Genomic DNA, 13,015 nt, shown 5'->3' with positions numbered 1-13,015 from the left:
AAGGATTAGTCATCCAAAAATGACATTTTTATCTTATTTACTTATCCCCATGTTGTGGCAAACTCATATGACTTTCTTTCTTCTGTGAAACACAAAAGAAAAAAAAAATCAAAGGACCATAAAGTAGTTCATATGACTTGTGTGTTGTTATTATTTGGTTCCCAGTCATTATAATTGCATGGAAAGAGCACATTATTCAAATCTTCCTTTTATGTTTCACAGACGAAAACAAGTCATACAAGTTTGGAATCGCATGAGGTTGATAGAATTTCAATTTAAGTAAACAATGCCTTTAAATAACTAAATCTAAAAAAAAAACAAAAACAATATGATTACACGATATGTAAAGAATAACACATTCAGTGTTACATGTGCCAGTTGTTTCTGTTTTTAAGAAAATTAAACAGAATTGTGATTGGCTGCTGTCTTTCTTGGATTGAGTTGCATACTGAATTTTGATTAGACTTTTTGTCTTCCTCACAAATATTGTACCATTTATACTCGCTATTACACTGTAGTTATTTGTTAATTCTCTGTGAGTCTAGTGCACAGAAAGAAAGGAAGATGGAAACCCTTACCAAAAAGAAGCATACTTCAAGTTTATTTATTAAGTATACTTAAGTAAAGTTCAAGTATATTTTTACATATACTTTATGTAGTAAGTATACAAATATCAGTGTGCTAGTAGTATATGTTTAAGTGTACTCCTTGGGACTAAATTGGCCCACTTTCTATTATATAAAAGCATACTTTTAAGTATAACAGTAGTAAACTTTAACTAGTTTGGATCTCTGCTTTCAGTTTGTAGTGCAAGTATACTAAAAGCGAACTTATAGATATACTGATAGTTTACTAATTAAATACTTTTTTATGCATTTTTAGCACACTTTGAAGTATAGTCTCAGTAAACTACTAGTTTAGTAGTTTTATACTGCAAGTATACTCATAAGTTTTCTTTAAGTGATCTTTACATCATACTTTAAGTATGCCACTATGCCCCTATTTAGGTATTCATTTGTATATATTTTGTTATATGAATATCTGAACATACAAAACATCAAAAGAAAGAACAGGGTATCTGCTAAAACATTTGATTCTAGCTTCATGCATGTTTTTTAACACTTGAAAGTTTCACAAACAAAAAACAACATTTTGCACAAAAAGCAGAAAAAAGACAATCATGTTAATCAAAATGTAAACAGAATTTACAAATCTATGGTTTCGATGCTGTTTTATTTCTGACAATTTTGTTAGATTATATGTGGAAGCATCTGTTGTTTCGGTTTCTTCTTCAGTTGTGTTTTAGAAATTCAAATTCAAATAGCTCAAATATATTCAGACTTTTATTAAGTATAAGTCAAGTATACTTAAATGGCATTTTGAGTATATTTCTAAGAAGTATATAAAGCACATTTCTGAGAAGTACATACAAAGTAGACTGAAAGTATACTTTCCTATTTTTTAGTTTGAAAGAAGTATACTAATAGCACACTTGAATAAAAGTGTCTTCTAATGCAGCAACACCCTAGAACTAGGATAAAAACCTAAACCTGAGCTTACTATAATCCTTTTTATTCTCTGCAAGCACTGTAAGCATATTCCTTTGGAAAATGTGAATCTAGCCTTATATGTGGAATGATTCACCTCTTGGAGAGCCGATTCTTTTTTTCTGGTAGACAGGTTGAGATGTTTTTCCAGTGAGGAATAGTACTTCTCTGCCTCCTTGTCGAATTTCTTCCTCCCCTCCTATGAAAAACAAATTGTTACTGGCATTATATTAGCATTATTAAAGAAGATCAAGGTCCGTCATGTAAGCTGTAAAATTACCAAAGCTGTCAATGGCCCAAAAGCCACCCAGAATACAAAGCTTTTCTCAGAACTGACAACCAGCTGGTGTTTTGGTCATTTTTAGTGTATGAAGTCAGTCACACAGGTGTTCTATCAGAGCTACCACAGCTGTAGAGAATCACATTATCTATGAACATGTTAAACTAACATTTGACCACGAAGTGTGCTTGTGATTTGCTTGTCAAGCCATTAGGTGGCACTGTAATGCTTTATCACACAAGGCCGTCAGTGTCCCCCAATGAGATCCTCAGTTACTGCTACAGAGCCCATAATTGATATATTGCATGTAAATAAATATAATGTCACTTGGAAAGAAAATGAAATGACGCAAACCAAGCGTAAAGATGATAATATACTTAATCATACATAAGATAAGATTAATCTTTTTCTGTTATCACTAGACAAAAAAGAGCACGTTTGATAACATGCTCAATTGACTTCGCTGCCATTTGAATGCAACTCTGAAATATCATCTATGAGAATATGGGTCAGCTTTTATTGAAATTACATACATTATGACAGATGCGTACAGATCAAGTCAGACTGCATTAGTTTCAATGCACTCTCATTAATAACACAAGTAGTACTGTATGTAGGATTCCACATAAGGCTTCTGTGGAAATGCAGAAAAACTGTTTGCCAAAGCACACGAGAGAATTTAGTTCAAAATCAGTCAAAAATATTTGAAACGTTCAGCCAAAAGAATCAAGTTAAAGCAATGCAAACTTACAAAGTAGGCTCAAAGTTATGGGTATTGAACAGAGGTGGGTAGTAACGAATTACATAACTTTGTTACATTTACTTGAGTAAATTTTTGGGGTAACTAGTACTTTTAGAGTATATTTAAAGATAGGTACTTTTACTCTTACTCAAGTACATTTATAGTGAAAAAAATTACTTTTACTTCGCTACATTTGATGGCGTTCCTCCGTTACTGTCCTCAGAAACGTGTCGTTGGAATTTTCATTTGATGTCTGATAAAACTGCGTTAATGCTGCTTTGTATACAGCTGTTACTATGGAAACCGTAATATTTCGTGACAGAGAATTAATTTTTCATTTCCAATACATTTTTTTCAGCTGTTTATGATCAAATGATTGCAATTATCGACCCATGTTTTTACGCAGCAAACACAGAGTTGAAAATGTAAAAAGTTAAGGTGCCTTCTAAAAATCTAAACAAGTACAGTAATTTATGTTTTAAATAAATATAATAAATTATATACTCAATGTATCCCTTTTATTGTTATAAAGAAATGCCATAGTGTAACATATTTTGTTTTAGTGTGAAACTGTATCTGAATTTTAAATCATGCCATTTTATGCTTAATATTCTACTTTGCATTGTCCAATCCCATTACTGTTTATTTTACTTTTGCAGATCTTAAAAATGGTTATGAATTGCTTTAAATTAATATTTAAAAATTCTGTAGATACACTAAATGAAATAAATATAATGAAATAAAATTACTTCCTTGATATTTGTTTATATTTGTGTATTAAAAACATTTTTGATTAGACTCCTATCTGCTTTTCTATATTTAAAAAAAAGGTCTTTTTTTAATTTGGGCTAGTTAAATTAATTTTCGGGCTACCAAAATCTGAAGAGTACCTGCCCGAAGGGCTACCAGAAATTTTGCGAGCCCTATATATATATATATATATATATATATATATATATATATATAAACACCTTACTTCAAGGAGAGGTGTGCGGAAGCTTTCCAAACAGTTTGAAATTCAGGGCTTTCACCTCATATCAATCAGATCAGAAGTAACTAGTAACTAGCTACTTGAGTACTTTTTCCATTGGATACTTTTTTACTCTTACTCAAGTAACTATTAAGATTGTTACTTTTACTCATACTTGAGTAAATATTTCCATAAATACTTGTACTTTTACTTGAGTACAGATTTTGGGTACTCTACCCACCTCTGGTATTAAAGGTCAAAATGCTAGAACATGTTCTGTCAAAACACAGTCCCTTTTGAACAGCCGTCAGTGAGGAAATGCTGTTTTGGCAGCACAATGGTATAGTTACACCACTGGCCAACAGAAGCGAAGTGGACGCAACCAAACCCTGACCCTTTGGCTGTGTTCAAAAGCTGAAAAATGCAGCATAGGTCTATAAAATATCCCACTATCCTGAAAGTTGTGCTAAAACATAAACACACTCAGATTCCAGATTTTCAAATAGCTGTATCTCGACTAACTAACCATCCATACATCAATGAAAATCTTAATTATTCAGTTTTCAGGTGATGTATAAATCCCAATTAAAAAATGGACCCTTATGACTGGTTTTTAGGGGTGCTCCAATCAAGATTTTTTAAGGCCAATCACCAATTGCAGATCACAAGAAGCAGTATCTGCTGATCCGATCATAAAGTCTTTTTAAAGCCTTCTTTTTTTAAGAATATATATTTATCTCACCTAATTTTTTTTTTGAATTGTGCAATTATTGCACAATAAATTACACACAGCACAAGCCTGATTTCCACAAACACATGTATCCATAGTTTGATTAAATTGATTTCAAATCCAAACATTGTTATTGAAAATGCTTTTTTAGCACTGAGATTCATGTTTTACACAGTGCAGTAAGACAGTACAGTAATCTTTCATTTAAACAATAAATATCAGCAACAAATTATTCAATGCTTTTTACTTTTGCATTTCCTTATATATTTATAAATAAAGTTGCTCAAGCTAGTAGCAAAACATTTAAACTGCTTCTGTTATCACAAACCTTCTAAATTAAAAATTACTGTTGACAGAAACAGTCAGTTCTACTACCTTTTCTTTTGCAATTAATTCTTTATTACAAGAAATCCTGTTGCTTATAAAAGACTTTGTCAGACATTGCCAGATCACAACCATGCGCAGCTTGAATGCTTTAATCCATTAAAATGAGCGCGAAAAAAATACAAACTGAAAACAGACTTATGTGAAGCTGGCGTTATGTGTGTGCTCCTTGAGTGTGCATGAGCGCCTAGTCTACTAGAAAGCCCTGAAGGGTTAAACATTGGTAATAATTAAAAAAGAAATTAAATTTATAAACTTTAGCGATGATGCAACACTGCCTTTATTGTGCAAGTAACAATTCCTGTGTCAACTGTGCACCGTGCAGCCACATATAGTCAGACACTATGTGGTGATAGGAAGTCACTTGTGCACTTTGAAAAAGAGAGAGAGAGAGCGCCGTCATTCACTCGTGCTGTTTGTAAAATTATGTCTAACATAAGGTTTTCAAATTACTTTATAAGTTATTTAACTAAGAAATAAGAATTGTACCTCACCTTCAGCATTATAATTGTTTACCTCGCGCTGGACAGAGACTGAGACAGTGCTGCTGCATGTCGAGCCAAGCCTCTCATGGCAGGCACTTCATCAGCTTTAGATCGGTTTATGAGACCTTTTTAGAGACCGCCACTCAAATACCCCATAGTGATTATCGGACGTTAGTGATCGGTCAATCGGAGCTCCCCTACCACATTTCTTTCTGCATTTCAGCCATAGCTGGATGCCTACAGGGGCTGTATCTGAAATCGTCCCCTATACCCTCAAATATGGCACTATTTGAGGGGACAGCCATTTTAAGTGGCGTTCGAAACCATAGTGGACGATCTCGAGTGCACTCATTCAATCCCACAATGCATCGGAAAAACGAGTGTACAACCAATGTACACTCAACAGCTAGAGTTAACCCATAATGCACTGTTGAGAGTCGCGTGCCGATTGAATTCCCGATCCGCATCTCACCAGAAGATGGCGCCCCCAGCTTAATCATCCATCCGTTAATTTTACAACGCACTCGTCTACGCCGTAATACAGCGTACAATAGATACAAGTTCATTGTAAATATATAATTAAATTGTTTAAAGCAACACTAAGTAACTTTTCCCTCAACGCTCCCTCTACAGGTTGGAAGCGGAATTGTCAACACTAAAGAGTTGTTTTACCTTAAAATAATGTTTCCGAACTCGTGTCAGTGGTTCATCAACTCATAACAGGGTGAAACGGCACTTTCGTATTCGCTTTGCGACCCTCTATCGGCCATAACAGAACTATGTAAGTTTGGGTCGTCGGGTCGCGGTTTTGTAGTTCAAATGAGACTACAAATGCGACTTGCTTTACGGCAGGCTTCACAAAAGGTTTTCAGACTTTTATAAAGTCATACAACATACTCTACATTGTCACTGGACATCGTTATTTCCAAAGCCGGTCCTGGATAGCCTCCAAACAAATAACGTGCATGTGACGCGACGGTAGGCTAAATTATTTATGACAGCGGTAATGGACAATTCCACTTCCAACCTGTAGAGGGAGCGTTGAGGGAAAAGTTACTTAGTGTTGCTTTAACTAGGGTTTATACATAATTTCAGTGACAGAGTTCAATATAAATCATTTAACCTTACTACTGGAACTGTCCATTTCAAAGGATTATTAAACCGCAAGCAATACTATGCAAAAACAGCAGTCCTTCCGGTTCACTTAGTGTTTTCATTCACTCCTTCAAGTGAACTGTATGAGTGGACTAATGTAGGGAATAGTAAATAGGGTATAGGGGGCGATTTCGGATACAGCCAGGGATTTCCCATAAGGTAGTAAGTTCTATTACTCTTATGAGTCTCGCTTGTGGACTTTTTGTGCGAGGGCGCCCTCCGGTGTTGAGTATGAATGAAACAAATTGCATGGGAGTTTAACTCTCCATAATGGCACTGATGCTCGATTATTTTGTGTCAAATGTCCTGTGTGTTCTATTCATTATAAAATATTGCCAATACTAGTATATTGCGGCACCCCTAATTAATACAACAATAATATTTATAGGCTAGCTTTAGATGAAAACAAAAGCACTGAAGAGTAACACATCCCTGCTGAAAAACAACAACAACAACAACAACAACAAAAAACACAGCTAAAACCATCAATCATCTCCCAGCCTGACTAAAAGTGACTAAAACCCCTCTAAAACAAGCCTGCTGACCAGCTAAAACCAGCCTGGCTGTTTCTTTTTTCTTTTTCTTTAGCAGGGATGTGAATGATGAAGAGGAGAATCTGGAATTTAAAATTCAGATATCCATCTGCTTCTTCCATTCCCTGTCACAACTCACAAAATAACTAACTTCACGAGAGGCGATTTCCACACAAGAGAATCCACAACACCAAACCCTTCAAAAGGCCCTGACTCCATTCAGTCTGTTTTCACACCTGAGTTGTCTTGCCTGAGGCCTTTCATGCAGCGATGCAATACGTGGATTCTACAGTTATCGCTATATTCAAAGGTCATATGTAAATTTGAAAGTGCTCTATTTCTTTGCGGCAACTCAAGTGCTGTTCTGAGTGGGAGCATGGGAGATGACAGAGGGTTTGTTTGGACCACTGTCAAAAGAAGCAAGCTGGTTTGTTTGAGCCACGGCCTAGCGATTAACGCATGAGTTCCATGCATGTGATCACAATCATTTTAAAACACCTCAATACTACTTCAATCCAAAAAAAAATGTGCAAAAAAGTCCAAATATGTAAGCAGTAAACATAGGCTACAGAAAAATGTGCATGTTGAGCACAGTATATACTTACTGCAAGAACAGCCATAGATGTTGTTATAGACAGTCATGCAGTGAAAGGAGACAACCAGTGAAACTCGAGCTTGTGTGTGTATTTTCATTCCCATGGCCCCTCTATTAACCCACGACTCCATATAACAGCTACTGATATGACGTAGCTAAACAGTATGCTTGAACAATCTCGCAACCTCAGTGACAAAATAATAACAGCCCTGCGTTTCCAAATTCTTGACAACAATCAATAAATAATTTCAAGATTGTGTCTTTAGACGCTTCCTCCACTGTGTCCAGAAAAAAGAGAAAATCTATCCAGAGGAAACTGTCGTGTCTACAGTCCTATGGGATATGAGTTAAACAATAAAACAGACAAATAAATGAATAAATATATTAGATAGTGTCTTAACAGCCAATAAATTTCCCCTCGGTTTGTTTGCTTTATATCAGAGGAATATAATGTACTAGATCTTTAGGCTTGATGGCATTTTTTTGTGAGATGAATACTGCAAAAGCCTGACTGAAGGAAACACAGGTTCTTTTTCTACAACACAAAGACGCTGAGAGAGGGATAATCGAGAGACAGAGAAAAATCAGAGAATTAAACCGAAAAGCTTGAAATGCATTGGGACTACCCCATTACTGTCTTAAATCAATGGGATAATTCACTATATCCACTCACACTAGAAGTTAAAAAGCTTTAAAACATCTCCAAAAAAATAAGCCAGAGGCTTACTCATAATCAGGCCCACTCAAAATCTCCACAGAATTCATAGATGTTTGTTTATTCTGAGAGTAATTGAAAATTTGATGAAAATTTCAGCTATAAAAGACTGTAATACTAAAAAGTCTATAAATAACTTCAGGGCTTGTTTGTAAAGGTTCATGCAGTATCTGCGTTCAGAATATAGATGAAAAAGTTTGCTAAATTAATTTGAGTACAGTAAAATGTGTTATTTAAGCACGCATAGGCACAGCAATGTTGAGATCACATGACAATCTCTACTAATAATTCCTAATGAAATAACAATGAACTAAAGAAATAAAATGATAAAATGGTGGAGAGAGACAGATAGATAGATAGACAGACAGACAGACTGTCTTTGATCCACCAGACAGTTCAAAGCATGAGAGGGGAAATAAATTCGGTAACACTTTCTATGAAGCCCGTATTTATAATACATTGTGAGGGTATTCTTAAGGCATTATAATAAATGCATAAGGCATTATAAAAAACCTTATAATATGTTGCATCTCATGAGTATTCATAAGAACAGTTTTAATGTATTATAATTTTTACTTATTTGTGGTTATAGTTTTTAAGAGTATGATTACCTCCTCATAGTTATAACGTACTATAAGTCTCATCTTGCCATGTTACTCAAGCCACTTTGCTTAAAGCATACAAAGACCACTTATAAGTAATATTAATAATAATAATAATAATAATATTTCTCAAAGAGCCATAAGATCATGCATCAGACCAGATGAATGTGTAATATGACACATTTGTATTAGCAGTTTGATTATTTTGATGGTACACTTTAGACAGCTTTTGATAAGTAACTCTGCAATTGCATCTCAGCTAGCAGTAATTATTATTAGTAGTATGCTAAATATACGCTAACACTATACTTTGATGGTTCCCCAAAAGACAAACTGATTATAAGTAACTTTGCAAGTACGTGAACCTTCTACCTAGTTTTTTGAAACTTTGGCCATGTTTAGCATGAGAATCCAACTCTTTAACAGTGTAAGTAACTTAACATGCATGAAATAGCATTGAACTGTCATATTTGACAACCATATTTGTAAAAACTGGCTTTGATGTCGAAAAATGCTTAGCGTTACATCAGGGCCCGAGCAGACATACACAAACTTTTTCTTGTCGGAGCATTGGAGGATTTTGAAAATGTAAGCTGTTCTAAATTAAAGGATTTGGATGATGATGGCAATCTTTTACATGTTAATGACATTAATTAGTAGTCGTTTACAAGGCAGAGAACTGAAACCCTACAGTTGCGTGCAAGTTCAAGATCATTTGCAATTCATAAATTTCACATCTGAATGAGATGCATACGTGCGTTTTCTGTACGTACGTTTATGCTGATAATACACTGGGCAACTTTTTGAGCAATGTTGCCGGGCAACTTTATCAAATGGTGCCGTCAATCTGATCTAAACTGATCTAAATTACCCAGATAGAAATGTGTTACCCATTCTCAATGGGAAAGTGCCCAAGCAACATTGTGTAAAAAAAAGTTGCCCAATAAAATTGCTCAAAAATTGCTCCGTGTATCATCAGCCTTACTCTATGAATCACACGTATGGATATTTGAGAGATGATCGTAAGATCAAATTTAGGATGGTTTCCGTGCAACATTTTATAAATGAGGCCCCTAGTGTGAAAGCATTTCAAACAAGGGATAAGTAGAACTTTGAGAATGGTTGACATGCATAATCTGTGGAAATGTTATTCTTCTGCAAGAACATAATAAATTAAGGGCTACCCATAAGGCACTGAGACACACTACCAAGTGTGATCCCATTCTGTTGTCCCAGCAGGGCCTCAGCTGACCATCAGGGCATTGTTTCAGACTTTCAACAATTACTGCCATCCTCTACTGAGATGACCTCACGTGACCTGTGCTCACAGGGGCAGCGTGAACTGCAGCCAGGTTAAAGACCGCTGTGCAACGGATGGGGCTCTGCATGACAGACAGACTTCAGATCCCCCACAGAGTGACAAAAAAGTCAGGCAGACAAACATATGTGCATGAGCACACACACACTCTCACAGAGAATCCTGGAGCTTGTGGAGCCACCTGGCCAGACGGGCTGATGGCACCGGTTTTGAGCGATCACTGCCTCAGATACTGACAGCTCCAAGGGGAAACAGACCAACACCCCCAGGGGTGCACTGCACAAACAGCCCAGACTCTTACTCTTTATTCTTTCTCTCTGCTGCTTTTAAGAGATGTGAGCCAATATTCAAATTTCCGTGCTTGGTGCCAAATCTAAACAACTGTGATGGAATGTCTCGCCACTGTTTATTACACTCTGATATAAGTTCAGTGAATAAGTATGATAGGATCAACTTATTTAGTACCAGAAGAAGAGAGAAGAGAGGAAAAGGATTGAGACTAGATGAGAGGAAAGGAAAATTTAAGCAAAGAAGATGAGAATACAAGATGAGACTAGAAGAAGCAGAGACAAGAGAAAGTAAAGATGAAATGAGCTGAAAAAACAAGACAATAAGAGGAGATGAGATGAGAAGGGATAAATTGAGAGTAGAACAGAGAAGAGGTGACATGAAAAGAGTAATGAAAGAAGAAAAAGCAGGAGACAAAATAAAGATAATATGAAAAGAGGCCAAGAGGACAAGACAAGAGATGAGACAAGGTGAGACAAGATGAGAGGAAATGTTTAAGAACAATAGTAAAAGAGACCCAGTGAAGAAGAGATGACAAAACTTAGGAGAGACAAAGGTGAAGAAGACAAGATGAGAGGAAAAGATGAAGACAAGAGGAGAGACAAGAACATAGGAGAGGAGACAATACAGGATGATAGGCATGAGAAAAGAAAAACTAAGCTGAGAAAGCAGGGAAAACACAAAGAGTGGAGGAGAAGAGGAAGAGGAAACATGATGAAAGAAGAGAAGGAGGAGGAGAAATTAAATAAGATATGAGAACATCAAGAGGACAAAAAATGAAGCAACGAGATGAGATAAGACAAGCTGAGACAAGACGAGAGGGAAGGATAAAGAACAATAGTAAAAGGGCAAAGACAAGAAAACAGCGAAAACAAAAAAAGAGAAGAGAGAAAATGAGACAGATGAGAGAACAGACAAGAACAAAGAAGACGTGGCAAACTAGGATGAGAAGAAAAGAGACAAAAATGGAAAAAATGAGGAGAGAGGAAGAGAAAAGAAGAGAGCAGGATTCAATACAAAATGAGAGAGAAAAAGGGACAAGAAAAGACAAACTGAGACGAGATGAGAAGTGAAAACAAATGAGACAAGTGAGGACAGATGACGAGACGAGACAAACTAGGAAGTGAAGAGGAGAAAACATGAGATAAGATAAAAGAAAAGACAAAGTGAAATAGGTGAGAAGAGGCAAACTGAGACAAATGGAGAGTAGAACAGAGAAGAGGAGACAAGATAAAAGAGAAGAGAAAGGAAGAGAAAAAATGCAATAAGATAATACGAGAAGATTAATAGGAAAAAAAGAAGAAACAAGATGAAATGAGACAAGCTGAGACAAGACGAGAGGAAGGGATGAAGAGATGACAAAACTTAGGAGAGACAAAGGCAGCTAAGACAAGATAAGAGGAAAAGATGAAGACAAGAGGAGAGACAAGAACATAGGAGAGGAGACAATACAAGATGATAGTCATAAGAAAAGAAAAACTAAGATGAGAAAACAGCAAAAAAATGAGATAAACAGACAAGAACAAAAATTGAGAAGAGAGGAAGAGAAAAGATGAGATTCAATACAAAAGGAGAGAGAAAAAGGGACAAGAAAAGACAAACTGAGACGAGATGAGAAGTGAAAACAAATGAGACAAGTGAGGACAGATGACGAGACGAGACAAACTAGGAAGTGAAGAGGAGAAAACATGAGATAAGATAAAAGAAAAGACAAAGTGAAATAGGTGAGAAGAGGCAAACTGAGACAAATGGAGAGTAGAACAGAGAAGAGGAGACAAGATAAAAGAGAAGAGAAAGGAAGAGAAAAAATGCAATAAGATAATACGAGAAGATTGATAGGAAAAAAAAGAAGAAACAAGAAGAAATGAGACAAGCTGAGACAAGACGAGAGGAAGGGATGAAGAGATGACAAAACTTAGGAGAGACAAAGGCAGCTAAGACAAGATAAGAGGAAAAGATGAAGACAAGAGGAGAGACAAGAACATAGGAGAAGAGACAATACAAGATGATAGTCATAAGAAAAGAAAAACTAAGATGAGAAAACAGCAAAAAATTAGATTAACAGACAAGAACAAAAATTGAGAAGAGAGGAAGAGAAAAGATGAGATTCAATACAAAAGGAGAGAGAAAAAGGGACAAGAAAAGACAAACTGAGACGAGATGAGAAGTGAAAACAAATGAGACAAGTGAGGACAGATGACGAGACGAGACAAACTAGGAAGTGAAGAGGAGAAAACATGAGATAAGATAAAAGAAAAGACAAAGTGAAATAGGTGAGAAGAGGCAAACTGAGACAAATGGAGCGTAAAACAGAGAAGAGGAGACAAGACTTAGGAGAGACAAAGGCAGCTAAGACAAGATAAGAGGAAAAGATGAAGACAAGAGGAGAGACAAGAACATAGGAGAGGAGACAATACAAGATGATAGTCATAAGAAAAGAAAAACTAAGATGAGAAAACAGCAAAAAAAATGAGATAAACAGACAAGAACAGATGAGATGAGACAAATAAGGATGAGAGGAAAAGAAACAGAAATTGAGAAGAGAGGAAGAGAAAAGATGAGATTCAATACAAAAGGAGAGAGAAAAAGGGAAAATACAAACTGAGACGTGATGAGAAGTGAAAACAAATGAGACAAGGAGAAGAGAGAACAGATGAGAGGAGACAAACCA

At 35.9% G+C, this 13,015-nt stretch overlaps 1 protein-coding gene across 1 annotated transcript in view; it reads right to left on the bottom strand.

Moving 5' to 3' along the window:
- arhgap42b (Rho GTPase activating protein 42b) overlaps positions 1-13,015 on the bottom strand; it is a 173,932-nt gene that overhangs the window by 42,544 nt on the left and 118,373 nt on the right. The window contains exon 5 of the mRNA XM_073850019.1: positions 1,645-1,746. Coding sequence (XP_073706120.1) covers positions 1,645-1,746 — 102 coding nt within the window. The remainder of the gene's footprint in view (positions 1-1,644; positions 1,747-13,015) is intronic.

Source organism: Garra rufa, chromosome 11, assembly GCF_049309525.1.
Source record: "Garra rufa chromosome 11, GarRuf1.0, whole genome shotgun sequence".
Classification (NCBI taxonomy): Eukaryota; Metazoa; Chordata; class Actinopteri; order Cypriniformes; family Cyprinidae; genus Garra; species Garra rufa.
The sequence above is the reverse complement of the archived record's forward strand: the minus strand, read 5'-3'. Positions and strand labels throughout refer to the sequence as shown.